General features: G+C 47.0%; 2 protein-coding genes across 6 annotated transcripts in view; one reads left to right on the top strand and one right to left on the bottom strand.

The window, feature by feature from the left end:
- Positions 1-306: 306 nt before the first annotated feature.
- ACP2 (acid phosphatase 2, lysosomal) lies at positions 307-11088 on the top strand. Of its 2 annotated transcripts, none has more exons than XM_027578254.2 (11): positions 307-1542; positions 2130-2225; positions 2569-2655; positions 3685-3837; positions 3947-4045; positions 4127-4216; positions 4668-4800; positions 5556-5638; positions 5767-5873; positions 5993-6168; positions 6337-7258. In XM_027578254.2, exons 1-11 carry the CDS (start codon positions 1429-1431, stop codon positions 6549-6551), a joined length of 1353 nt encoding a protein of 450 aa, XP_027434055.1. In that variant the 5' UTR covers positions 307-1428; the 3' UTR covers positions 6552-7258. The 2 variants fall into 2 exon arrangements, with proteins under 2 accessions (XP_027434055.1, XP_027434056.1); XM_027578255.2 differs by lacking the exon at positions 6337-7258 and adding an exon at positions 8292-11088 and having other exon boundaries at positions 312-1542.
- Positions 9537-26727, bottom strand: part of DDB2 (damage specific DNA binding protein 2) — a 36526-nt gene continuing 19335 nt past the window's right edge. For all 4 annotated transcript variants that reach the window (XM_035722644.1, XM_035722645.1, XM_035722646.1 and 1 more), the window contains 7 exons: positions 14026-14171; positions 12667-12766; positions 12388-12565; positions 11737-11879; positions 10175-10339; positions 9985-10030; positions 9537-9677 (listed from right to left, as the gene is read on the bottom strand). In XM_035722644.1, coding sequence (XP_035578537.1) covers positions 9628-9677; positions 9985-10030; positions 10175-10339; positions 11737-11879; positions 12388-12565; positions 12667-12766; positions 14026-14171 — 828 coding nt within the window. In that variant the 3' untranslated portion in view covers positions 9537-9627. The remainder of the gene's footprint in view (positions 9678-9984; positions 10031-10174; positions 10340-11736; positions 11880-12387; positions 12566-12666; positions 12767-14025; positions 14172-26727) is intronic.

Genomic DNA, 26727 nt, shown 5'->3' with positions numbered 1-26727 from the left:
ACATTTTTCCGGAAGACAGGGGAGTAAACTTTCATCTGATTCATAAAGACCCTTGTGACTAAGTAAGAAGATTAAGAACTATTTGACTACCCATTCTTCAGCTCTCAATTTCTATTCACTCTTCCATTACAACTCTGTAAGGTATATATAAACAATTGGATCCGAAGGCCTAGGGCAAAATTATGACCATGCTTTCTCCCATATAGTTTTTTTTTTTTTAAGATTTTATTTATTTATTTGAGAGAGAGTACATGAGAGGGGGTAAGGTCAGAGGGAGAAGCAGACTCTCTGCCCAGCAGGGAGCCCGATGCGGGACTCGATCCCGGGACTCCAGGATCATGACCTGAGCCGAAGGCAGTCGCTTAACCAACTGAGCCACCCAGGCGCCCTCTCCCATATAGTTCTAATCAGGTTTTATTTCTCCAACCATCTGAAGTGATTTTACTTCCAGGGGGCAGATCTGAATCGAAGCATCCCAAGGGCCTGTGATCCTGGAGCTCTGAGTCACACCAAGCTCAGTCACAAAGTCATGAAGCTAAATTGGCTGCACCTGGATCCTAATGGCCAATGCCTAGAGGGCCTCTGATTCTGTGGAAACTCCACTTGCTCCCACTTTATGATATGTTCCTTCCCCTTATCCCTATAGATCTCCCCACTGGTCTGAAATTCCTCCCCTGTGGATTCACTGCTTTGGTTTCGCAAAGTCTGAACATACGGTGTAACCCACTCGTTTCGGAGGAAGCATGACACCTTGCAAGACATCCAAAACTCGGAAGTGGAAGGATGGGAGGGCAGGGAAAGGACTGGAAGGGAAAGTGAGAGGTCTCCTGGAGCTCTGTTCGAAGGCTCGAGCTGTAGGCTACACTGGGACTAACCTCAAGAGCTCGGGGAGTCCAAAGAACTGTTGACACGCTGTGCCCTACACCAAACGGGCCCTCCCCCGGGGAACAGAGCCAGGGCCAAGGCTCAAATTCCACCAGAAGGCAGTAGGGCGCCCTACACTTCCCAACCCTCGCCTCAATTCGGCAGCGGCTCTGGCTCTGAGCTCAGGCCCGGCGGCACCCCGGCCCGAGGGGGCGCTCGCTCTCCCATCCAATGTCCGGCCCACAGCAGGCGCCACCTTGTTACTGGATCTCCGTGGCAGAGGCCAAGCCGAATTCGGGGTTCTCTTTACCATGACGAGGTCTTCAGCATCTTCTGCCGCGCGAGGTTGCGCTACACTTCCACGCTCCTCCGCCGCGGCCGCATCGCGAGCCCCCTACACGCATTCCCTCCCAAATTCCTCCTTCTCCCACCATCTCTGCCCCTTCTTTAGCAAGATGGCGGCGAAGGCACTTCCGGCGTGTGTCCTTACGGGTGCGTCCGGGCGGCAGCTAGAGGTGCCACGCACCGAGTTCCAGCCTTTTTGCAGCATAGTCTCTAGCGGTGATGGCGGGTAGACAGTTTGCGTGGAGCGGGGCGTCTCTTCTCCAGCTCCTTCTTGGCGTGAACCTGATAGTGATGCCCTCCACCCAGGCCCGGAGTCTGCGCTTCGTTACGTTGGTAATGAGAGATGCGGTGGCCCAAGGGCTCGCCAGAGCTGGAAGGGCACAGGCCCGCTGTTGGAGGGAGGGGCGGGGCTTGTGCTGGGGTCGGGGTCTTTCAAGGAGCAGGAGCCGGTTTAGGAGGAGACGACTGGCCTGGAGGGTGGGGGTCCGGTTCGGAATTGGTGTGGAGCCCGAGTTATTTTCGGGGAGCAGGCAGGGTGTAAGTAGTTCTATATCAGGGCATAGGTCGGGTGAGTCTGTCCTAGGACAGGGCTGTTACAGAACGAACGGTCAAGAGACGCACCCTTCACCCTTAAGCCTTTGGTGATTTTCCCTCTATTTCCCCCACCACCTGCATTGCTTTCCTTTCTCTTTTTCTTTCCCACCTGTATCTTTGGCTTCGTCTATGGTCTCCAGTGGCGTTGGTTGGCCAAATTAGAATCTCTGGAACCTGTTCAAAGTTACTGACTTCCGAGTTGGGGGTCTTTTGCAGTGGGCAGAGTTAAGACTTCACAGGAGTAGGGCTTCCCTCCCCAACAGGGGGCTCTGTGTCCCCATCGAGGAACCCTCTGACCTGTAGGCAAACCATTTTCTTTTCCTCAGCTGTACCGACATGGAGACCGTTCGCCAGTGAAGACGTATCCCAAGGACCCCTATCAGGAAGACGAGTGGCCTCAGGGGTTTGGTCAGCTAACTAAGGTGGGTGGGAAGCCAGCCCCCACTCTGGGGGTGCTGTAGAATGAGTGACCTCGAGAGCAGGCTACAGAACCAAACTGTAGTGACCTCGAGAACCTGTACAGAACCAAACCCACCAAACTGTCATTTCCCATGTAGGTGCTGACTTTGATCAGATTTCTTAACCTTACTTTTCTCTGTGCCCAGGACAGGTGCCATACACAATGGGCCACTTAATAAATGACTTCTGTGATCAGATTAACCCACTCCTACTTCCAGCCAGGGTAAATTTGGAAAGCAACAGTGCCTAAGCCCTGTGGGACTTGCAAGCTGTCCCTTCCCTGTTAACTCTTGGGTTTGCCCACAGGAGGGGATGCAACAGCACTGGGAGCTGGGCCAGGCTCTGCGGCAGCGCTACCACGGCTTTCTCAACACCTCTTACCACCGGCAAGAGGTAAGGCTGGGAGCTCAAGAGACAAGGGAAATGGAACCTGCTGTTCTCACCCTCTGCCCTCAGGGAGCCTGGGGCACTCTGGCCTCCTTCCATGCATTTTTGGTTATACCTACAGGACGAGACATCCAAGAGCTGTGTAGAGCAGTTCTAGAGACCAAGTTGCCCCTCCTTGACTTGGAAAGGGCAAAACAGATCAAGCATCCAAGCTCAGACTTAAGGGCCTGGCAAAGTCTTTTCTGATTCTTTGAAATAACCTGGATTTTCCATCCCAGACGCTTATTGATTACCTACTAAGGGCAAAGTGCTGTGCTAGCATTTGCATGTAATGGCGCACCACACAGATATGGTCTCTGTCTTTGTGGAGCTTAGAATGTAGTGGGGGTGACAGACGATAAAACGCCCAGGGCTCACATGTAGAGAAGGCGTGTCGGGGAAGATTGGCAAGTGTTGCAGCTCCTTGAGGCCCTCTACCCAGGGATGGGGATCACTGTTCCTCTGGTTACCACTGTGGGCCACAGGCATCTCAAGAGTCTCTCGATGTTATTGTTCCCTTGAGGTCCAGCTCCATCCTGGTCTTGCCCTGCCCCACTGCTTCCTCCTCCCTTTGCACAAGCAATTATCTCTGTTCCTTCTTTCCCCTCCCTGATCTCTAAGCCACTTCATAAAGGGGTATGTGTGGTTGGAGACAGTTTCTGCCCTCAAGGACCCTGATGTTGATAGGGAGATAGGCGTTGTTAGAAAACCAGACAGAGACAGAACTGACAACCTTAGTGACTAAGCACTTGGGACTGGGAAGGCATTTGAACTAGAGCCATTCCCACAGGAGTTCTTCACAGAGTGGTGACAGCTAGCCCCTAGCTGAGTGTTTGGGCCTTTGCTGAGAAGAGGGACAAGGAAGGTCAGAGAAGGGGAGAGGGCCACAGTTTGCTGGGTAACCATCAAGAACAGGTTCTTCTGCTACGGCCCCACTGAGGGGCCAAAGCTCGCCCACCCCACCCCCACAGGTGAGGCTGGTATTGTCCTCTGCAGGTTTACGTGCGAAGCACAGACTTTGACCGTACTCTCATGAGTGCTGAGGCCAACCTGGCTGGACTCTTCCCTCCCAGCGGGATGCAGCGTTTCAACCCAAATATCTCTTGGCAACCTATCCCTGTCCACACTGTGCCCATCGCTGAGGATAGGGTAAGACTGGCCAGCCCTTCCCTGGAGGCGGTGAGAGGGATGACTCTGGCCATGAGCATGTCGATCCCCAACTCCTTCTCTGCCTCTGTTTCCCCACTTTGGTCTGCAGCTGCTGAAGTTCCCGTTGGGCCCATGTCCCCGTTACGAGCAGCTGCAGAACGAGACCCGACAGACACCAGAGTATCAGAATGAGAGTATTCAGAATGCAGTGAGTGGGGCTGAGGTGGAGGTCAGCACACTGGTCCTTTCCCCCAGGGCGGTACTAACCCCCTTGATCCATTTTTCATAGCAATTTCTGGATATGGTGGCCAACGAGACAGGGCTTACAGACGTGACACTGGAGACTGTCTGGAACGTCTATGACACACTCTTCTGTGAGGTGAGCCCACTTAGGGCCCCTGGTATGGCCTTTCTTCCCTCACACCTCCACAGGCCCGGGCGAGCTGGACAAGTAGCATACAGTGCCTGGATTCCACTCCCACTGGGGAGGTCCAGGCAAGCCGCTTCTTGTGAAACAAAGGAATTTCCCTCACGGGTGAAAAAGAACCTCAGAGTGGGAAATGGTTTATTACATGTCAGCAGTTCTTGCCCCTCTCCGCCCAGAACTCTCGTGGTATCCAACTCCATTCTGCTGAGTCACACTTTTCGTGCCTGAGCTTCCTTTCCTGTGTCCTGTCTGCCATGTCTTCTGGTTCCAGTCCCTCAGCCTCAGGTCTCCTCTCCCTTCCTGACACACACACAGGCACCTTCCCGCTGGGGAGGAGAGCTGTCCCTGGAGAGGCTCTGGCCTAGGCCTGGGGAGCTAACCTGCCTGCTGCTGCGATACACAGCAAACACACGGGCTGGTCCTGCCACCCTGGGCCTCACCCCGAACCATGCAGCGTCTGAGCCAGCTAAAGGACTTCAGCTTCCGCTTCCTCTTCGGGATCTACGAGCAGGCGGAGAAGGCCCGGCTTCAGGGGGGAGTGACAAGAGCAGCGAGTCACTCCCCTCCTCAGGACCCTGCAACATTAAAAATCTTCTCACACACTTACTTCTCCAGCTGTGGTACTCTCTGCCTCTTCAAAACCAGACCTCCCCCGTTAGCCACTGAGGTCTCCCCAGTGCTCCAAATGCTTAGCTTCTCTGTCACTGTAGAATGACCACTGTCAAGTTTGTGTGCTTCTTTTCTACCATTCATATTCTTAAGCGTCACCCATGTCAGAAGACCCTCTGTCTCCTTAAATGAATACCTACCGCCAGAGAGCCACCAGGGGCCACTTTACAAGAAAGCTGAGAGTAATACAGATGCCAGTTTCTTGATCCGAGCACCGAGGGGAGGGCCGGTTGTCACACCTTCCCGAGCCTGCATGTGGCAGGGCTCCCATTCGCAGCCGCCATCTTGTGTGTTCTGAAGCAACCTGAAGTTTTTATTTGTTCCAGACTGGAGTAATTGTTCAGTTACGGGCAGGGCCTTGCAGCTCGTTTATAAATGGGCAGGTCTCTAGATCTTTGTTGAAATACGGATATCTCATTTTATCTTGCTTCCCTCTGTAAATGTGAACGGTCTTAGAGAACGGGGTGCTGGAGAGCTTCCTGCGTGGTTCCCATGCCCCCAAGAAGAGCTCCCTGTGCAGGTGATCAGACCCAGCACTTAGCACAGGGTGAAGGGCCACAGATAGGTCTGGTCAGAGGGGGGGTAGCTGGCACCACTGACCCTGGGGACTCTTCTCCTTCAGGAGTCCTGCTGGCTCAGATACGGAAGAACCTCACCCTGATGGCTACCTCCTCCCAGCTCCCTAAGCTGCTGGTTTACTCTGCGGTAAGCTCCCGTAGTCCCCAGTGTGCCGACGTCAAGCAGGGAGCTGGATTTCCTCTCTCTCCAGCGCCTGGGTGTGGGGGCTGGGGGTGGGGTACGCAATGCTGACGGGGAACTCCCCTCTCTTACAGCACGATACCACCCTAGTTGCTCTGCAGATGGCACTGGACGTCTACAATGGGGAACAGGCCCCCTATGCCTCCTGCCACATATTTGAACTGTACCAGGAAGATAATGGGTGAGTGTAGCCACGGGTCTGCCCTCTGGAGGGACCCTCATGTGGTGGCTGTGGGCAGCCCAAGGGCTCAGTTACAGGCCTGCGGAGCAGCTTCCGTCTCATCTCCTGTCAACCCTCAGGAATTTCTCAGTGGAGATGTACTTTCGGAATGAGAGTAACAAGGCTCCCTGGCCCCTGGTCCTGCCCGGCTGTGCTCACCGCTGCCCACTGCAGGACTTTCTTCACCTCACAGAGCCCGTTGTGCCCAAGGACTGGCAGCAGGAGTGCCAGTTGGCGAGCGGCCCTGCGGACACAGGTGAGCTGCTGCCTGCCTCTGTGAGGAACATCCCAGAACAACTTGCAGTTCCTACACACGGGTCTCCAGAGAGCGGCTGCATCTCTAACCCCCTCACTCATTTCCCCAGACGGTTCACGTCCCCACCCTGAGACCACCCTTCACGTTCTCCCTCCTCCTCATTCTCAGGCGATGGCCTCCCTTCTCACATCCCTGAGAAAACAGTGCTGTCCAGGAGAGCAGGGGCTCATCCTCCCACCAGCAGATCTTCCAGCTCGCTTGCTGGTGTGAGCCACTACCTAAGGCCAAGCTCTCCACGGACGCTCCGGGTCCATCTCTTCTCACTTCCACAGGGACTTGTGGGGCCTCAGTGTTTCCTGTTTACTGGGTCAGTCCCATCTTGAAAGTGTAAGGAAGACCTGTCAGGGCCCCATCTTCCTCCAGCCACCACTCTGTCCCTGTTCCCTGTGAAAGTGGAATCCTTTGCCTAGACTCTGGTTTTGCTTGTTCAGTGCCCGTTCTGTCAGGCTCATGCTAGACAGCCTTGCGTCACCTTCTCCAGTGAAGCCACTTTCGTAAAGGACCAGTGGCTGCCTCTTGTCAAAGCCTGACCAATTCTTAGCTTCTCTCATCTCTTAGGGGCATGATATAATAAACTCTTCCTTCTTTAGACACTTCCTTGGTTTCTCTTCTGACTTAGTTAGCTTCCTTACTGGTTTTTTTCTCCCCACTCAACAATGGATGGCCCAGGTCTCATCCTGGCCCTTCCCCATCTGTGCCCACTCCCAGGGCAATCCCAACCAACCTCGTGGCTTCACATACTACCTCCATGCAAAGTTCTATCCTTTTATGACTCAGATTCATGACGTTTTCTCTGAGCTACAGACTCACATATTCAGTTGCTAACTTGAGATCTTTGTGTGACCCTGAGTCCTCTTGAATACCATCTTTCTCAGACCCCATATGCAGTCCACTAGCAGGTCCTATCAGCTTGACCTTTAAAATACATCTTCTTGGAGCGCCTGGGTGGCTCAGTTGGTTAAGCGACTGCCTTCGGCTCAGGTCATGATCCTGGAGTCCTGGGATCGAGTCCCGCGTCAGGCTCCCTGCTCAGTGGGGAGTCTGCTTCTCCCTCTGACCCCACCCCCTCTCATGCTCTCTCTCTCTATCTCATTCTCTCTCTCAAATAAATAAATAAAATCTTAAAAAAAATAAAATACATCCTCTTGGGGTGCCTGGGTGGCTCAGTCAGTTAAGCGTCTGCCTTCGGCTCAGGTCATGATCCCAGGGTCCTGGGATTGAGCCCCACATCGGGCTCTCTGCTCAGTAGGGAGTCTGCTTCTCCCTCTTCCTCCGCCTACCTCTCTCCTCTCTCTCTCTCTGTCAAATAAATGAAAATTTTAATATATATATGTATAAAAATCAGTTCACATCACTACCCTTCTCAGAATCTTCCAGTGGCTTCCCATGACAGTGAGAACAAAATCCAAGTTCTTTCCCATGGCTTTCCAGGTGTTTCTTGTCTGATCCTCTGCTCTGATCTCTTTGCTCCTCACTTACTCTGCTACAGGGATACTGATTTCATAGCTGATCCTAGAATATGCCAGACTTACTCCCACATCAGGGCCATTTGTACTTGCTTCCTGTCTACCCACCCCCTCCGCCCTTGCCCCAAGACCCTGTTCTCTCAGGTCCAGGTGTCTCAGTGACTCCAGGTCTCTGGTCAAAATGTCATTTCCTCGGTGATCCTTTCCCTGACTGACCTACCTTTCCATCCTTTTCTCTTTGCTTTGCTTTGTTTTTTGTTTTTGTTTTTTAAGATTTTTTATTTATTTTTTGACAGAGAAAGAGACGGCGAGAGAGGGAACACAAGCAGGGGGAGTGGGAGAGGGAGAAACAGGCTTCCCACCGAGCAGGGAGCCCAATGCGGGGCTCGATCCCAGCACCCTGGGATCATGACCTGAGCGGAAGGTAGAGGCTTAACCATCTGAGCCACCCAGGCGGCCCTGCTTTGTTTCTCTTTATAGCATTTGCGTTTGTCACTAACCCGTGTATGTCTCCATTGTAAGAGCACCTGGCGTACGGTAGATAGCTATTTGCCGGGTGAACACTGAGATGCCGTTTTTCTCCCTCCCGCCGCGCAGAGGTGATTGTGGCCCTGGCTGTGTGTGGCTCCATCCTCTTCCTCCTCATAGTGCTGCTCCTCACCGTCCTCTTCCGGATGCAGGCCCAGCCTCCTGGCTACCGCCATGTTGCAGACGGGGAAGATCATGCCTGACAACCACTCAGCCCCCTTCCCTCAGCCTCCTAGGGGAGGTGGGCTGGGCCCTTGCTCCTGACTGTTGCTGCTCCCCAGCCCATGGACAGGAGACCCTGGGATGGCCTCCCTCCGATGACCCCAACCTAGATGAACAAGTGGGACTCGGCTTGGCCCATGGCACCTGTCACTCAGCATTCGCGTGCCTCCCTGTTCACCAAGTACTGTGTTGGACTTTGGCTTCCTCCAGACACGATTGGCCTCCACCACGCTTACTAAGGACCAGAAGTGTAGACAAGTATTCAAGTTTCACTCAGGACCTGAAAAACTGAAGGAGTTAGTGCTTGATCAAGCCCTGCTCTCTCTTCAGCCCAGAGTTTTTGGCAAATAGTTCAGAGGACACAGTCTTGCCTCTCAGTGCTTATTTTAGTGGGAAAAACTGCACAACATTGGAGGTACAGACACTGGCCACTAAGGAACCGGATCGCCCAGAGGCCAGCCAGGCAAGTTTTCCTTTGCCCCCCCCTGAAGCCATAGTCAGACATACTGCTTCAGGCCTGTGTGTCACGCTGCAGATGGAGCAGGTTAGAAGGGTGTTTGTACCGGGGTGGGCGGGGGTGGGGGGTGGGGAGTTGTGGTACAGTCATGGCACCACTGTCCCTCTCAGCTAGGCTGGGGTCTCCACGGACCAGAGGCCAGTGCAGGTCGTGAGCTGGACAGCTTGTGACTGTGGCCCAGAATAGGGCTAAGGCAGCTTCCAGAGAAGGAACGTTCTAGACTCTTAGTGCTGTTTCTGTGCTTTTTCTTCTTTTGGGGGCCCCAAGGAGCGCTTTGACCAGGTCAGTGCTGGAAGATCCACTCAGAAGCTCAGTTGGGTATGGTTTTATTAGCCAAGTCAATAGTGAGCACAAACCAAAAACCACTACCTGATCCCTCTGTCACTGCTCATCAAAGAATAGAAAAGTACCTTGGCTCCAGGAGAAGCTTGGCTCCAGGCTAGATATAGCAGGGACCCTTGGGGCACCTGGGGCACCAACCCTGGAGAAGTTTCTGGAGCTAAGTCCAGAGCAGTAACCTGCTAGTGTCCCAGTCCCACAGTGTCCCTGCTCCGACCCTAAGACTTGGATACCTTTGGCCCTTTAACACACAGCCGCCTCTTCTCAGAGGATTTGTTCTCAGGCGGCTCCAAGCTCTGGCTTGGCCCGCACCTTCATTAATGTCTCTCATGTCCGCATCCCAGCTTCCTCCTGGCTCCAAATGAGAATGTGATAACCTAGGAGGAGTGAGACCAGTCTGACTTGCACCTTCCATGACCAGTCTCTCAGAACTTGGGGCTGGCCCAGGGAACCCAGGACTTGGTCAGGAAATACCAGGAAACCAGACAGCAGCCAGGCACTGTCATGACCAAGACAAAGCAAGAGGCATGGAGGGCCTAGGCCAAAGAGTCCACTGTCTCCTGTAAACCTTTACTGACTCCTACCCTGGGGTGACTGGCAGGGCTAAGCTGAGGGGAGCCTGCACTCAACCTGGGGGGGTAGGGTAGGGCTTGGCCAATCTGAGATACAACCTGCTTCACTCACCCATCACAGAGGCCAGCGTGTCCCCCATGGGATTGAACTCATTGAGCTGCAGAGACAAGGGCATAAGCGTCAGGAGGAGGTGAGGTATTGGGAGAAGGGCACATGAGGATTAATTTCTGGTCATTTTTGGTCAGTTAAGGTAGGTTGAAGCCCTGCTTCCTCCCTCATTATTTGAGGGCCCAAACCTCACCGAAATGATACCAGAAGATTCTGGGTCATAGAGCTGATACATCATCTTCCCTGAGTGTCCATCAAACACATCGATCGTCCTTAATTCATGGGGGGTACAGCTTTTGAAATTAGGATCTGGGTATCGGCCCACGACAATGAGGTTGTACCGAGGATGCCAGGTTGCCTAGGAGATGGAGAGTTGTCATGAGAGTAAATGAGTACTATCAAGAGGGACACCAAAAGTATTCTTTGCCACTCACAACTGTTAATACAATTGCCAGCAATTTAATAATGGAGATAAGACCCACATGAAACTACAGGAACAGCTTTCAAGTGCATGTGCCTCTACCATCCCAAATTTTTAACCCCAAATTGGCGTCTCTGGACCTTGGGACGTCTTCAGGCCTTTTCTCTCTTTTGTGTTTCCTGCGATCATACCAACTGATAAATGTTTTAACATCAGCTTGACCCAGACATTAACCAAAGCCTGCAACCAAGCAAAGACCAAGTAGGACATACGTTCTGAAGTAATCCTACTACTGTCCCTCCTCTATCAACACGAATGATGAGGAGTTGAGCAGAAAATGGCTAGTGGCCAGGAAAAGGAAGGAAACCTATGTTCCCCTATGTTCCAAAACAAATCTGGCAGTTGGTCAGAATGACAGAATCAGATGGGGTTTTCCTAAGAAATTGCAAGGAAGTGTTGAAGGAGGAAAAACATGGTTAGCAGGACGGACAGAGTGGTATGTGCCGTGGCTTGGAAATAGGTCACAAGTCCCACCTGGGAAGCTGGAAATTGTCCTGGCTGGATACAAAGTGGGAGATGACACAGAGATCAGTGGGAACCAACCAGTGAAGAACGCTTGTTCTGAAGAGCCTGTATTTGATGTGAGGTATGCGGGAGCTACTCTAGTATTAAATGATCACTGCTGACATTGCACTTCCCAGACACTAGACAAGTGCTTTAAGTATACGGATTCTTCCCACAACCCTGTCCGTCAGATACTCTTATTCACTTTTTAGAGATGAGGAAACCGAGATCCAAAATTCAAGCAGCTTACCCAAGGACTCTAACCGGGGGTGTCGGCCTACCTGAAGCTGGTGCCCCCACCACTATGCTATGTTGATGAAAGAAGTACAGGCATGAAACCTGGCGGTCTGGAGAGGGGCTGCAGTGCTAGAAAAAGAACAGAAACCAGGAGAGCAGAGGAACGGGCAGAGTTGAGGCTGCTTGGGGCGTGTGCAGGAAGGAATCAGAAGACTTAAAGACTGTCAGTCTTGGGGGCTGAGGTCAGCTGGGGGACCAGCAGCACATGCAGATAACTGGAGGTGACGGCAGAACAGCAGGGAGGTGGGCTGGGCCCAACGAACCAGGAAGAGCTTATGGGAGGCCAAGAAAACCCAGCCCAGTGGGGCTGCAGAAGGGGGACAGAAGTTGCAGAGAGTGCCGGGAGAGAAGAGATGGCTTTGTGTGGGGGCAGGATGAGATCTGGGATTAGGAATTTCCAGATCTGGCCTCTCCCTACCTCGGGCAGACCCGGCCCGTCCCTGTGATCACAGCTCCCTGCCTCCATCACTTACCTTGATGGGCGTCAGGTGCTGGAAGTGGCGGTGAGGGTGTGGGATCAGGCTTGGGGGGCAGTCCCACTGGGAGGCCGAGTAAACCCGGAGCTCACTCTTCTGGTCAGTAGTCAGGAGCTGGGCTCCATCAGGACTGAAACAAGCTGGCAAGTGAAAAGCCCCAGAGCTGAAGGAACCCCAGGCCCTTGTTATCCTGGCTGCCACAGGCCTTCTCCTGCAGGGGCACCCCTCTCTCCCACTCCTCTCTAGGCAGGGGTGGAAGGGAGGAGGTGACTCTGGACTGTGAACAAAAACATTCTAGAAACTTGGGGCACCTGGGTGGCTCAGTCGGTTAGGCCGCCGACTCTTGATTTCGGCTCAGGTTGTGATCTCAGCGTCCTTGCTCAGCGGGAAGTCCGTGTGTCCCTCTCCCTTTGCCCCAACCCCTGCTTGTGCTCTCTCTAAAAAAAATAAATCTTAAAAAAAAAAAACAATTCTAGAAACTTAGCAGCTGTTGGAGGCAGCTAGAATCAGAAAGTTTCCAAGACATCCATTTGGCTGATGCTCTCAGGGTAGAGGTTTAACCTAGCAGCTTCTAAACATTGAGGGAAAACCCCAGAAGTGGTTGGACAGGCAGGGTCTGCAGGAAGGATGAGGTCTGGTATATCACACCTGCATTGACAGGATGGCTATGCGGCAGCGAGTGGAGGAAGCTGGATTTCCCTCTAACCTGGCGCAGGTCCCAGATTTTCACTGTTTGGTCTACGGAGGCTGTGGCCAGGAACCAATCACAGCATGGGTTCAGGGCCACGTGGGTCACTTTCTTTTTGTGCATTCTCAGATTCCAAAGCTGCAGAGAAGGGCTTGGTTCAGGTGGGGCGCAGGGAGGCCAGGGTGGGGTGGGGGGTGGTTAGGGAGAGAAAGGGAGGACCTGGGCTCGAGAGAACGCACCTCCCTGCCATCCATGTTGAGCAGGATCACGTGCCCCACATTGTCTCCTGTGACCACCATTCGGCTTCTGGCAGACACATCCAGGCTGCAAAACCAGAAGCTGGAGGGAGAAACTGTGCTGTAAGATTCTTGGGGACAGAGGCAAGGTCCATTCAGTCCCTGTTGTAGCTCCAGTGTCTAGTGTACAGTAGACGTTCCATCAGTATTTGCTGAAGGAGTAACTGTCTTGCCACAGACTCCCAGTGAGGAGCCCACGGACTTGTCTACTGTCTGACAGAGAGGATGGGGTGACGGGGCTTAGAAATGTGCCCAGTTAGTCAGAGTCCCTGAAGCAGCCACTGCTCAGAGCCATAAGGCAAGTCCCCCGGCTAGCCTGCCCCCTAGAGCCCTGGGTTCTGAGGAGGACTCGTTTATTGCTCTCTCCCTTCCCTCTCTACCGTTTGGGCCAAAGGAGATGGCAAACCAAACGGGCTGTCCAGCTCTGTTCCGCAGAGCTGGTGAGAAAGGAACTTCTGCCCCCTTCTGAACATTTTGGGAAAAAAGTATACACAACTTTAGGAGCTCTGTCTTGCTCTTTTGTCTCTCAGACTACTTGAGGATGAAGGGATGGGGTTGGGATTGCTTCAGGGATCCTAAAACCCGGCCAGGAGAGCTCAGGTTCATATTTTTTTCTCTCAAACGCTCAAATCCTTGCTACAGTGCCTACAAATCCCCTACAAATGTCTTTCAGAGGGAGTGTTTCTTGTGGAGCTGAGTCTATCCCGTCTCCTGCCCCGACCTCTGTGGGGCCACCCAGGATAACGTCCAGTGCTAGTTAGACCCCCCTCACACATACCCTGGATTCTTTAGAGAACAGTAAGAGGCATGTCTCTGGCCAGAAATCCAGGTGCCGAACATTTTGTCATTTCTCCAGCCACTTGCTCTTGGGGTGTCCCATGTGCTCTGCAGACAGGACTCTATCCCTTTCAGCTTCCATCAGGGAACTGGTCACGTCATCACACCCCAGGAATCTTAAATTCCTAGTTCCTGCTCCAACCTTTAAGTGGCTTTCCAGGCCAATGCCATGTTGACTAATGAGAAATAAGGTCTAGTCTAAGCCAGGAACGCCTTACAGAAGAGCCGAAGCCCTTCCCTCACTGAGAAGAGCGGAGGTTCTAGAACCTCTCCCTAAAGCAGTAACACACCCGGAATGCAGGAAGAGCGGCTACGGAAAATCTCAGAGGGAAGGGTAAGGACATGGCTGCCACCCTGCAGTTCTCCCCTGTGTCAGGTATGGGGGACACACATGAGATCTGGACGCTCTCACCAGAACTACACCGAGAGCCCAGAAGCCCTTTCCCTCCTAGTGAGGCTACTCACTTGCAGGTGCCTGAGCTGGTAAAAACTCGGAGAGTGTTGCCTTTAAAGTCTTGCAGCCTGGTTGTTCCCTCCATTGAGGAGGTGAAAAACTGGTTGGTATCAAGAGGGTTAAACTTCAGCCCAGTGATGCTCCCTCCAGCTCCGATCTAACACAAGGAAGAGAAAAGCCAGTGAGTGATGCCAGCTCAGGCGGAGGACGAGGCCTGGGTGCACAGGCCCCGCTGACCAGAGAACCAGGCAGGCAGCGCGTGCAGCCAGGCCAGCCCAGAGGCCCTGACACAGCGATGTGCTCCATGACGCTCCTTCTTACTTAAGACTTGAGTTTTAATTGAGTTGTTAAAAAATTAACAGATGGTACATTTGGTTGTTTTTAGAATATGGTTCTATGAATCTGAACACATAGTAGAGGTTTGAATAACCACCACCCAAATCTGGAGGCAGAACAGGTCCATCCCCTCAAAAAACTCCCTTGTGCTCTCCTGTCTAGTCACACCCCCTCCCCACCTGTAACCCCCTGGCCACCGTGGCTCTGTTCTCCATCATTATGCTATGGTCTTGACTTTAACAGACTGGGTCATAGAAGTGAATCCTACAGTAGGCATCCTTTTGCAACTGGCTTCTTTCATCTCACTAAGCATAGTGCCCCTGAGATGCAGCCAGGTTTCTGTGTGTACCCATTGCTCATTCCATTTTACTGCTGAGTGTTCCATTACATGGATGCACCACAGCTTCCTTATTATTGCCCAGTTGCTCTTTAGAAGAGCTTCAGCTCGAACAGGCCTGGATTAGGAGGGCAGGATCAGATCTGAGCTCCTTCCTATTTTTTTCGAGACATCCCAGACAAGGATGATGAAAACAATCATGATAACATCAATAACATAACCTCATTAAGTGCTTATGATGTATCAGGCACAGTTTTAAGAACTTGACAGCTTCCAGAGCTCCTTCTCTACCTCTTAGGCTGCCGCTATCCCAGCCTCACAGACCTAGCGTCCACTTAGCTCACTCAACGCGCTCACCGGCACATTCCGTCCCCTGTACAAAGCATTCTAACCAGTGCCCGTGGTCTGCCCAACCCTTGCTGCTGGGATCATCTTCGGCTCCCAACAGCTGAGTCCTGTGCTCACCCAGGCTTCATGGTGTCTGTTCTTAAAACCCGTATGTGCACATTGTACTTTTTGTTGTAATTATGTCATTTAATTAAACATGTAACTTAATTACATGTCATTTATTAACCATTTCATTAAAAATTTAAACTTTAAAACATTTCAACAAAACATTTAAGCATTACTTAAACATGTAATTCAGTTAAACAGAAGAACTATGCGCAAAAGGGAAGACCACTGTTATTTCTATGAAAGCCACGTTGAATACTTTGGAAAAACTAGGTAAAAATGAGTTGCTAAAAAATGGACATTGGTTGTCAAATTAAGCATGGGTGGAGATACTTATAAACACTTAGGGTGGGAAATAATAAAACTTTCAAAAGAATCTGTAATCAGATTGCTTCACAACTGCCTTAAGATTATGTCTCCATGGGGCACGTGGGTGGCTCAGTCAATTAGGCGTCTGACTCTGGTTTTGGCTCTGGTCATGATCTCATGGGTTGTGGGATCGAGCCCTATGATGGGCTCTGCACTCAGTGAGGAGTCTGCTTGGGATTCTCTCCCTGTGCCCCATTCGTGCACGCTCTCTCTCTCAAATGAATAAATAAAATCTTAAAAGATTTTTTTTTTTTAAGTAAGGGGAGAGGCAGAGGGAGAGGGAGAAGCAGACTCCCCACTGAGGGAGGGACCCCAATGCAGGGTTTGATCCCAGGACCCAGAGATCACGACCTGAGCTGAAGGCAGATGCTTAAACATCTGAGCCACCTAGGTGCCCCAATAAATAAATCTTAAAAAAAAAAAAACTACGTCTGCACTTTTAGGGAAAGGGAAACTAGACCCTATAAAGAATACATTATGGGTGTGGCTTATGTAAGAGCTGGTGAACCCTAATCAGTGGACCGTTATTACCAGAAAAGGACTGGTCCTATGTCAGAGCATCAGTAATAAATACATACATAAACACTTTAAGTTAAAATGCATGTGTGTTCTTCTAGTAAGGGTAGACTTAAGTGGTTACGACTCCAACTCTTGAACTGAGAACCAGGGCAAAGTATGATAAAGAAATATATTGGAGACTTCCAATACCAGAGATGCTGATTAGCTCAGGTCAGACCAGCCTTCTGTTGAGAACTAGAAAAGGGAAACAAAATCAATATCTATAAAGAAAAGTTTCTGAAGTCAATGGAGAGCTATGAAGGCATCAGGGACTTGAAGACCGGCATCCTAGAGAGAGGAGGAGCAGAAAGTTAGGCCTGACTTTGGATGCTGCTTTTCCCCTTGAGGCCTATGCAGCCCAGAAAGCTTGGCTTGAAGCAGAGGAACCGAAAGGGCAGAGAAGCTGAATGGAAAGTGGTGGGTGGCTTCAAAGCTGAGAAGCTGGGCTGAGGTTTTGCCAGTCTCGCAGGGCAAGTGGGGAGGTCATGGAAGAAATCCAGCTTTTAGTTAGGATCCCTGACACGCTAGAGATAAGAACAAACTGGAAATAGCCTGACTCTCACAAGACTGAAGTCCAGATTCAAATCATTTCTTCTTTTTTTTTTTTTTAAGATTTTATTTATTTACTTGACAGAGACAGAGAGAGAGCAAGAGAGAGAGAGAGCACAAGCAGGGGGAGCGGGCAGGCAGAGGAGAAGCAGACTCCCCGCTGAGCAGGGAGCCCGATGCGGGGCTCCATCCCAGACCCTGGGATCATGACCTGAGCCGAAGGCAGGACGCTTCACCGACTGAGACACCCAAGTGCTCAAATTCAAATTTGAGATTCAAATCATTTCAATCTCATTGGAGTAAGATCATCTGATTCCATCCTAACCTGCCTGTCAGAAGGAAAAAGAATTGTCTCTGGAGGAAATACCACCACTCAAAACTTCAAATTATCTCTACAAGTTTTCATATGCAATATTTGGCATTATATCTAAAATCACCCAGCGTATCAGAAGATAAGGCCAAATAACCAAAAACTAAGAGGAAAAAAAATAACATTTGAAAGACACAGGAGATCCAGATATTAGACCTATTATATACAGGCTTTAAAATAATTGTGATTAATATACATTAAAAAGATAATAATAAGACCTGGGGCGCCTGGCGGTGGCTCAGTCGGTTAAGTGTCTGCCTTTGGCTCAGGTCATGATCCCGGGCCCCTGGGATGGAGCCCTGCATTGGGTTCCCTGCTCACTGGGGAGTCTGCTTCTCCCTCTCCTTCTGCCCTCCCCCAATCATGCTCCCCCCAACTCTCAAATATATAAGTCTTTTTAAAAAAATAGACCTGATTTGAACAGACATTTTTCCGAAGACATGCAAATGGCAACAAACACATGAGAAGATGCTCAACATCATTAGTCATGAGATACTATTTCACACCCACTTGGAGGTGATAAGAAAAAAGATTGGACAATAACAAGTGGTGACAAGGACAACACCTGAAATGGGAGAAAATATTTGCAAACTAGATCTGATAAGAAGTTAGTATCAAAAATATATGAAGAACTCAATAGCAAAAAAACAACCCCCCCCCGCAAATAACCTAATTAAAACTGGTCAAAGGGGGCGCCTGGGTGGCTCAGTTGGTTAAGTGACTGCCTTCGGCTCAGGTCATGATCCTGGAGTCCTGGGATCGAGTCCCGTATCGGGCTCCCTGCTCGGCGGGGAGTCTGCTTCTCTCTCTGGACCCTCCCCCCTCTCGTGCTCTATCTCATTCTCTCTTTCAAATAAATAAAATCTTAAAAAAAAAAAACTGGTCAAAGGACCTCAATCAACATTTCTCCAAATAAGACATACAAATGGCCAACAAGTATATGAAAAGGTGCTCAACATCATTAATTCTGACATCACGGAAATGCAAATCAAAACCACAATGAGCTATCACCTTACACTTGTTGGAATGGCTATTATCAAAACAACAAGAGATAACAGGTGCTAACAAGGGTGTGGAGAAAAAGGTACTCTTGTACTCTGTTGATGGGAATGTAAATTGATAGAGGCATTGTGGAAAACAGTATGGAGGTTCTTTGGAAAATATACCATATGATCCATTAATCCACTTGTGGGTATATAGCCCAAGGAAATGAAATGAGCTTTTCACGTGTTATCTTCCCTCCTGGGTTCGCTGTAGCTATTGACAATAGCCAAGGTAGGAAAACCACCTCAGTGTCTGTTGACAGGTGAAGGGATAAAGAAAATGTAGTATGTATATATGATGGAATATTAGTGAGCCTTTAAAAAGAAGGAAATCCTGCCATTTGTGACAACCAGGATGAACCGGGGAGGACGTTATGCTAAGTGAGATAAGTCAGACACAGGAAGACAAATACAGCATGATCTCACTTGTATGTGGATCTACAGATAGGAATTCATAAAAGGTGAGAGCAGAATGGTGGTTGCCAGGGGCTTGAGGATGGAGGAGATGGGGAGATGTGGGTGAAAGGGTACAAAGTGTCAATTATGCAGGATGAATAAGTTCCAGAGAGCTAATGTACAGCATGGTGACCATAGTTAATACTATATTGTATATTTGAAATTTACTAAGAGAGTTGATCTTAAGTGTTCCAGAGAACACAAGATAATATGTGAAGTGATGAACGTTAATTAGCTTGACTGTGGTAATCATTTGCAATGTACACATGTTAAAACTCACACTGTATGCTTTAAATATGTGCAATTTTTATTTGTCAATTATATCTCAATAAAGCTGGAAAAGAATACAAGTGTTGTTAAGGATATGGAGAAGTTGAAGTCCTCCTACATTGCTGGTGGGAATGTGAGATGGAGTAGTCACTCTGGAAAATGGTTTGGCAGTTCCACAAAAACTAAACATAAAGTTACCATACGTCCCAACAATTCCACTCCTAGACATATACCCAAGAGAAATGAATATATAGTTCATATGAAAACTTGTACACAAATATTCCTGAAAGCATCCATAATAAAAGAAGGCTAAAAATCAATGACTCAAAACATCCATCTCAAGAAGATGTGAAAGTAATAGGAGAAGAACGTAGGAGAGGGGTGCCTGGGTGGCTCAGTCAGTTAAGCAACTGACTCTTGATTTCGTCTGGGTTCATGACTCAGGGTCGTGGGATCGAGCTCCAAATCAGACTCTGCACTCAGCATGGAGTCTGCTTGTTCCTCTCCTTCTGCTCCTCTCCCTTGCTCTCTCTCTCTCTCTCTCTCTCTCTCTCCCTCTCTAAAATAAATAAATAAAATCTTAAAAAAAAGTAGGAGAAAGAAAGAACAGAAATGAATGAAACAGAAAACAAATATATACTGTGAGAGAATTAACAAACAAAAGTTTGGGGATGCCTGGCTGGCTCAGTCAGTAGAAGCACATAACTGTTGATCTCAGGGTTGTGAGTTCAAGCCCCACAATGGGCATGGAGCCTACTTAAAATAAAAAAAAAAAAAGTTGGGTGTTAAACGAAAAGACTATAAAATCGATAAATCTCTGGTGAGGACTGACCAAACGGAAGTCACAGATAACTAATGTTAATAGATCAAAAAAGACACATCAATATAAATCCTACACATTTTAAACAATTATAAGAGGATATAATAAGCAATCTTATGCCAGTAAATTTGAAAACTTAGATGAAATGGGTATAAATTCCTTAGAAAAATACAAATTTGCCAAACTGACAGAAGATGAAAGAGAAAATCAGAATAGTCTGATATCTATTAAAGACATTGTATTCACAACTAAAAACTTTCTTGCACAGTAAATTCCAGATCCTGGTAGCTTCACTGCTGAAATATACTAAACATTTAAGGAAGAAATAATATCAGTCTTTTTCTTAACTTTGTTTTCCAACCATCTCAAACTCTTAGCAAAGTTGCAAAAATTGCACAAAGAACTGCTCTTCTGGGAAAAAATGCTTTTCTGAAAAAAACCCTGCTTTCTGAACGATTTGATAATAAATTGCCAACCATGATGTCTCATCACTCTCAAATACTCTACTGCGTATTTCCTACAAGAACCACAATAAGGACAATCAAAACTTAGGGGTATCTAAAGTAGTTCAAACTCCCAGAACAGAAAGTTATAATTGTGGTTGCCAAGGGCTGAGGGAAGGGGAAAATGAGGAACTTATTCAGTGGGTACACAGTTTCAGTTTTACATGATGAAAAAGTTCTACAGTTCTGCTATACAATAATATGAATATAGTTAACACTACCATACACTTAAAATGGTTCAGTGATAAATGTTATGTGCTTTTACCACAATTTTTAAGAAGCAATTATTACTTACTTGTTAGAGATATAATTGGAAATGTTAAAAAGCAGGGGGGAGAAAATTTAAATAAAAAATTTGAATATAATAAACGAAAACAAACATACAAAAATCACTCAGTGTAGGGGTGCCTGGGTGGCTCAGTTGGTTAAGCGTGTGCCTTCAGCTCAGGTCATGATCCCAGGGTCCTGGGATCGAGCCCCATGTTGGGGGTCCCTGCTCAGTGGGGAGTCTGCTTCTCCCTCTCCCTCTGCTCCTCCCCACTGCTCATGCTCACTCTCAAATAAATAAAATATTGAAAAAAAATCTCAGTGTAACATCACATTAGCAGAATAAAGGGGAAAAATCATAGCTGATCTCAAGAGATACAAAAAAGTATTTGATGAAATTCAATTACCATTCATGATAGGAACTTCTGGTAATTTATTTTATTTAGAAATAAAAGGGGAACTTCCATAGTCTGATAAAGAATATTCAAAAACAGACAAGTTTTAAAACACAAACAAGCTCCTATGTATATACCCAAGAGAAGTGAAAACAGGTGTTCAAACAAAAACTTGTACATGAACATTCACAGCCGTTGTAGTCATAATAGCAAAAGGTGGAAAAAACCCAAATGTCCATTAACAGATGAATGGATAAATAAAATGTGGCATATCCATATAATGGACTATTATTCAGCTATAAAAAGGAATGAAATACTCATACAAGCTACAGCATGGATGAAACTTGATAACCATTATGCTAAATGAAAGAGGCCAGACCCAAAAAGGACAAATATCATGTGATTCCATTTATATGAGGTACTTAGAATAGTCAAATTCATAGAGACAGAAGGCAGATCAGTAGATCTAGGGGAGGGTAATAGAAAGTCATTGTTCAATGGGTACAGAGTTTTATTTTAGGAAGATGAAAAAGTTTTGCAGATGGTTGGTGTTGATAGTCGCACAACCGTGCAAATGTACTTAATTGTGTACACTTAAAATAGCTAATATGGGGGGGATGCCTGGCTGGCTTAGTTGGAAGAGCATGCAACTCTTGATCTTGGGGTTGTGAGTTCAAGCCCCTTATTGAGTGTAGCTATTACTAAACAACAACAAAAAAAACCTTAAAAATGGTTAAAATGGTAAGTTTATGTTAGGTGTATTTTACCACAATAAAAAGTAGAAGAAATCATACTTAATGATCAAATATAAAAGCCTTCTATGATCAAGAACAAGACAAGCATGTCTGCTATATTTAATATTCAACAATGTACTAGAGGTCTTGCCAATGGAATAAGGCAAAAAAGAAGTATAAGAATAGTAAGGAGAGAAAGCAAACTCTCATTATTTGTAGATGACAAGATTGTGTAGGAAAAAATTTTAAATCTTCAGACACACTATTAAAATTAATAAGTGTGGATTTCTGCTTCCAACCATGATGGAGTATCATATCCTCCTGCCTTAAACAACTAAAAAAATGGACAAGCTACATGAACTAGGTTCTCAGACATTGGACAACAGGCAGCACCAGACAGGAAGGAAAGAAAGGAGAGAGCTCTGCCATTGCCCCAGCTTAACTGCGTGGAGAGAGTCCTCAGGCTGCAAGACAGGGAGGAACCACACAGCCTAGCAATCTCACTGAGCTGAGGAGACAGAGTTTTAGGAAAGCCAATATAGCAAGAATTGGTGGGCAAAATGCTGGGGAGGAGAGAGACACACAGAAGGAGCATTCTGGAGAGTTTCACAAGGGTCCCCTCAAGTCTTTGGGGGAAGTATTAATGTATAAATGTATCTGAGGAAACTACCCAAGACTCAGGGAGGGGGCAGGGAGAAACACCATAAATAAGCAGGGGAGAAATCCTCAGAACAGTCTGTATTCTCACTGTCCAAAAAGAAAAGACTTAATATACAAAACATCGAGTCCTCAGAAGGGTATTGCCTCAGGGTGAGGACAGCTTATATTTATAGGCTGCCTTAAATCCATGCTAACTAGGGTAGACTGAATAATGGTCCCCAAGATGTCCATGCCCTAATCCATGGACCCTGTGAATAATACGCTAGATGACCAAAGGGACTTTGCATATGTGGTTAAGGATCTTGAGATGGGAAGATTATCCTGGATTATCTGGGTGGGACAGATATAATCAAAATCAAAATGGTCTTTATAAGAGGAACACAGGAGGGGCGCCTGGGTGGCTCAGTCGTTAAGCCTCTGCCTTCGGCTCAGGTCATGATCCCAGGGTCCTGGGATCGAGCCCCACATCGGGCTCCCTGCTCTGCGGAGAGCCTGCTTCTCCCTCACCAACTCCCCCCTGCTTGTGTTCCCTCTCTCGCTGTGTCTCTCTCTGTCAAATAAATAAATAAAATCTTAAAAAAAAAAAAAAAGAAGCAGCAGAAAATTGGGGTGATACACTTTGAAGATAGAAGAAGCAGCCATTGCCCAGGAATTCAGATGGTTACAAGAAGCTGAAAAAAAAAAAAAAAAAAAAACAAGGAAACAGATTCTCCCCTCAGAACCTTGAGAAAGAACCAGCCCTGCCAACACTTTGACCTTAATCCAGAAAAAAATAATTTCAGACTTCTGACCTCCAGATCTCCAGAACGGTCAGAGAATAAAATTGTTTTGTTTTAAGATACCAAGTCTGTGGTAATTTGTTATAGAGGCAATAGGAAACTAATATAGTAACTATATTAACAAAGCTTAAAAACAAGCCTTCAAAGTATCAAACTGATTATAAGTAACAGCATCTCAGAACAAAGCCCGACAATATTTAAAAGAATACAACACTATCCAGCATCCAACAATGTAAAATCACAATGTCTGGCATCTAATGAGAAAATTACCAGGCATGCAAAGAAGGAGGAAAATAGAACTCATAACCAGAAGAAAACTAAATGAATAGAAACACCCTCAGAAGTGACACAGATGATAGAATTAGCAAAACCATTAAAACAACTATTATGAACACACTCTATGTGGTCAAGAAAGTAGAGGAAGTAGTGAACATGAAAAAATGGAAGCTACTTAAAAAGGCCCAAATCAAACTTCTGGAGATGATATACAGTATCTGAAAAAAAATACATCTAATACAGATTAGATAATGCAGATCAGTGAAAGACAGACAGCAATAGAAGCTATGCAAAATAAAATGGGGGGATTAAAAAATGAACTTTATCAATGACCTGTAGGAAAACACCTAGTAGCCTAACATATATATAATTGGAGTCCCAGAAAATAAAGGGGGGGAGAAACTATTGAATATTTATGGCCTAAAATTTTCCAAATTTGATGACAAACCCATCGATCCAAGAGGTAAAATGAACCCCAAAGAGCAGAGACATATCGAGAAATATAGTAGACAAATCACAATCATTTTTAAAGTAGCCAGAAGAAAAAAAGAAAAGAAAAATCATGTAAAGAGGAACATAAGAATGAGAGAAGACTGCATCAGAAATCATCTCTAAGGGTGCCTGAGTGGCTCAGTCGGTTAAGCATCTGCCTTCGGCTCAGGCCATGATCCCAGCGTCCTGGGATCGAGCCCCGCGTCCAGCTCCCAGCTCAGAGAGGAGTCTGCTTCTCCCTCTCCCTCTGCCTCCCTGTCTGCCTACTTGTGCTCTCTCTCTCTCCCTCCCTGTCAAATAAATAAAATCTTAAAAAAAGAAAGAAATCATCTCTTAAAGTAGTAAAAGCAAGAAAACAAAAACAAAAGCCTGTGAACCTAGAATTCTATACCTAGCAAAAATATCTTTTCCCCTAAAAAAGACAAACAAAAGAAAAAAAATGTATCAGCAGCTAACCTACATTATAAGAAATGTTAAAGGAAATTCTTCAGGCAGAAGGAAAATGTTACCAAAAGGAACTCTAGGGGTGCCTGGGTGGCTCAGTCAGTTAAGCATCTGCCTTTGGCTCCACAACTAGGTACTGAATTCAAGAAAAATGAAAACATATATCTACACAAAGCTTGTACATAAATGTTCATAATAGCTTTATTTTTATTTGGAAAAAATCCAAATATCCTTCTGCAGGTGAATGGATAAATTGTGGTATATTGATATAATGGAACACTATTGAGAAAGAAAAAAAAAAAAACCCTACTGATGGGGTGCCTGGGTGGCTCAGTTGTTAAGCGTCAGCCTTCGGCCCAGGTCATGGTCCCAGGGTCCTGGGATTGAACCCCAAGTCGGGCTCCCTGCTCAGCCGGAAGCCTGCTTCTCCCTCTCCCACTCCCCATGCTTGTGTTTCCTTTCTCACTCTCTCTGTCAAATAAATAACATCTTTTAAAAAAAAAAAGAATGTGAGGGGAGGTATCACTAAAGATCACGTAGACATTAAAAGGATAGTAAGGAAATACTATGAACAAATTCATGTCACTAAAATCAATAATTTAGGTAAAATGGACAAGTTTCTTGAAAAACAAACTACCAAGCTCATTCACAAGAAACAGAGAACCTAAACTGCCCCATAGCTATGAAAGATATTGAATATATAGTTAACTCCCCAACAAAGAAAACTCCAATCCTAAAAATACTACAAAAATTTTAAGAAAGAGGGGTGCCTGGGCGGATCCATCAGTTAAGCGGCTGCCTTTGGCTCGGGTCACAATCCCAGAGTCTGGGATCGAGCCCCGCATCCAGCCCCTTGCTCAGCAGAGGACCTGCTTCTCCCTCTCCCTCTGCCTGCCGCTCCCCCTGCTTGTGCTCTCTCTCTCTCTAATAAATAAAATCTTTAAAAAAAAATTTTTTTTTAAGGAAGAGATAGTATCAATTCTACACAAATAATTCCAGAAAATACAAGAGGTAGGAATACCTCCTATCTCTTTTTAATCAGGCCTGCATTACCCTGATACCAAAGGCATTACAAAAAAAAAAAAGGGAATTATAGGATATTTTTAGTGGTCATCTGGTATATGATTTTAAACTAGAATATCTGATATAATAAGTAAAATACAACAGAATGTAGGGTAGAATATTTATATAATAATCTAGGTAGAAGTTTGGGTGTGTATAATAGTGTATACACACAGAGAAAGATGCCTCAAATGGAGATTTCAAGTACTTTTTATTCTTTATGCTTTTCTCTGTATTATTTGAAATTCTCATAAGCATGGATGATTTTACAATAAGAGTAAAACCAAGTTACCTTCATTATGAAAACGTCATACGTGTTTCCTTGTAAAGATCAGAGCCAAGGTCAGAGGACTAAAGAAATAACAAAATGAGGGGCGCATGGCTAGCTCAGTCAGGGGAGCATGTGACTCTTGATTTCGGGGTCGTGAGTTTAGGCCCCACGTTGGGCATGGAGCCTACTTAAAAAAAAAAAATTTAAAAAATTAAAAAAAACTGTAGCAGCAAAATGAGGCACTGCTGTGCCTTCAGTCCCTGTTCTCAAATCAACTTTCTGTCAGTGTCTGGGAGTAAAAACAGAGAGCTCTCCAGACCACCATACTCTTCTTCTGCTCCAATCTAGCCTTTTGCTAGTCTCAGCGTGCAGATGCTCAAACCAATCTCCGTGACGGTATGAAGAAATGTCACTTAAAGGCACGTTATACTAAAGAGCAGTATAAAACCAAAGTATAAACCAAAGCAGCCTCAGCCTGGCACAAGTTTAAAGCAGATGTCATTTCCCTTTGGTCAGGAGGCTCTTCCCCTAGGACACCCTTAGGCTACTTCTTAAATTTCTCTATTCCCCTGTCCTAGATTCCGAGGAGGGAAAAAACCCAAAAAACCAAAAAACAAATCTCTTCCTGTCTGAGCTCTGGGTTTTGACTTCAATTTAAAACTGCCCCTTCTGGTGGTCACCTGTCTCACCAGCTGGGCAGGAAGCTGAGCTCTGTCCACAGCATTCCTCTGGCTGCCCTTCTTCTGTCTTCAAAGCACCTGTTTTCTTGAACACCCATCTCATCCCAAGCCTGTCTAACCTGGCCTTTTATGATGGGCTGCTTTGAGGAAGCACTTAAGAAAACCCATCCTGGGTTCGCCCTTGGCCTCATCTATCTCTTCTGTTCCATTTCTGGGTATATACCCCAAAGAACTGAAAGCGGGGATTTGAAGAGATAATTTGCATACCCACATCCACAGCAGCATTGTTCACAATAGCCAAAAGGTGGAAGCAACCCAAGTGTCCATCAGCAGATGAATGGAGAAGAAAAATGTGGTAGATGCATCAAGTGGAGCATTATTCAGCCTTAAAAAGGAAATTCTGACACCTGCTACAACACAGATGAACCTAGAGGATGTTATGCAAAGTGAAATAAGCCAAAGGATAAATATTGTGATTCCACTTATGCAAGATACTCATGAGAGTGTCAAAATCATCAAAACAGAAAGTAAAATGGTGGTCGCCAAGGATGGGGAGATGGAAGAATGGGGAGTTAGTGTTTAGTGGGTG

This window comes from Zalophus californianus, chromosome 11 (genome assembly GCF_009762305.2).
Source record: "Zalophus californianus isolate mZalCal1 chromosome 11, mZalCal1.pri.v2, whole genome shotgun sequence".
Classification (NCBI taxonomy): Eukaryota; Metazoa; Chordata; class Mammalia; order Carnivora; family Otariidae; genus Zalophus; species Zalophus californianus.
This window is presented reverse-complemented; position numbering and strand designations above follow the sequence as displayed.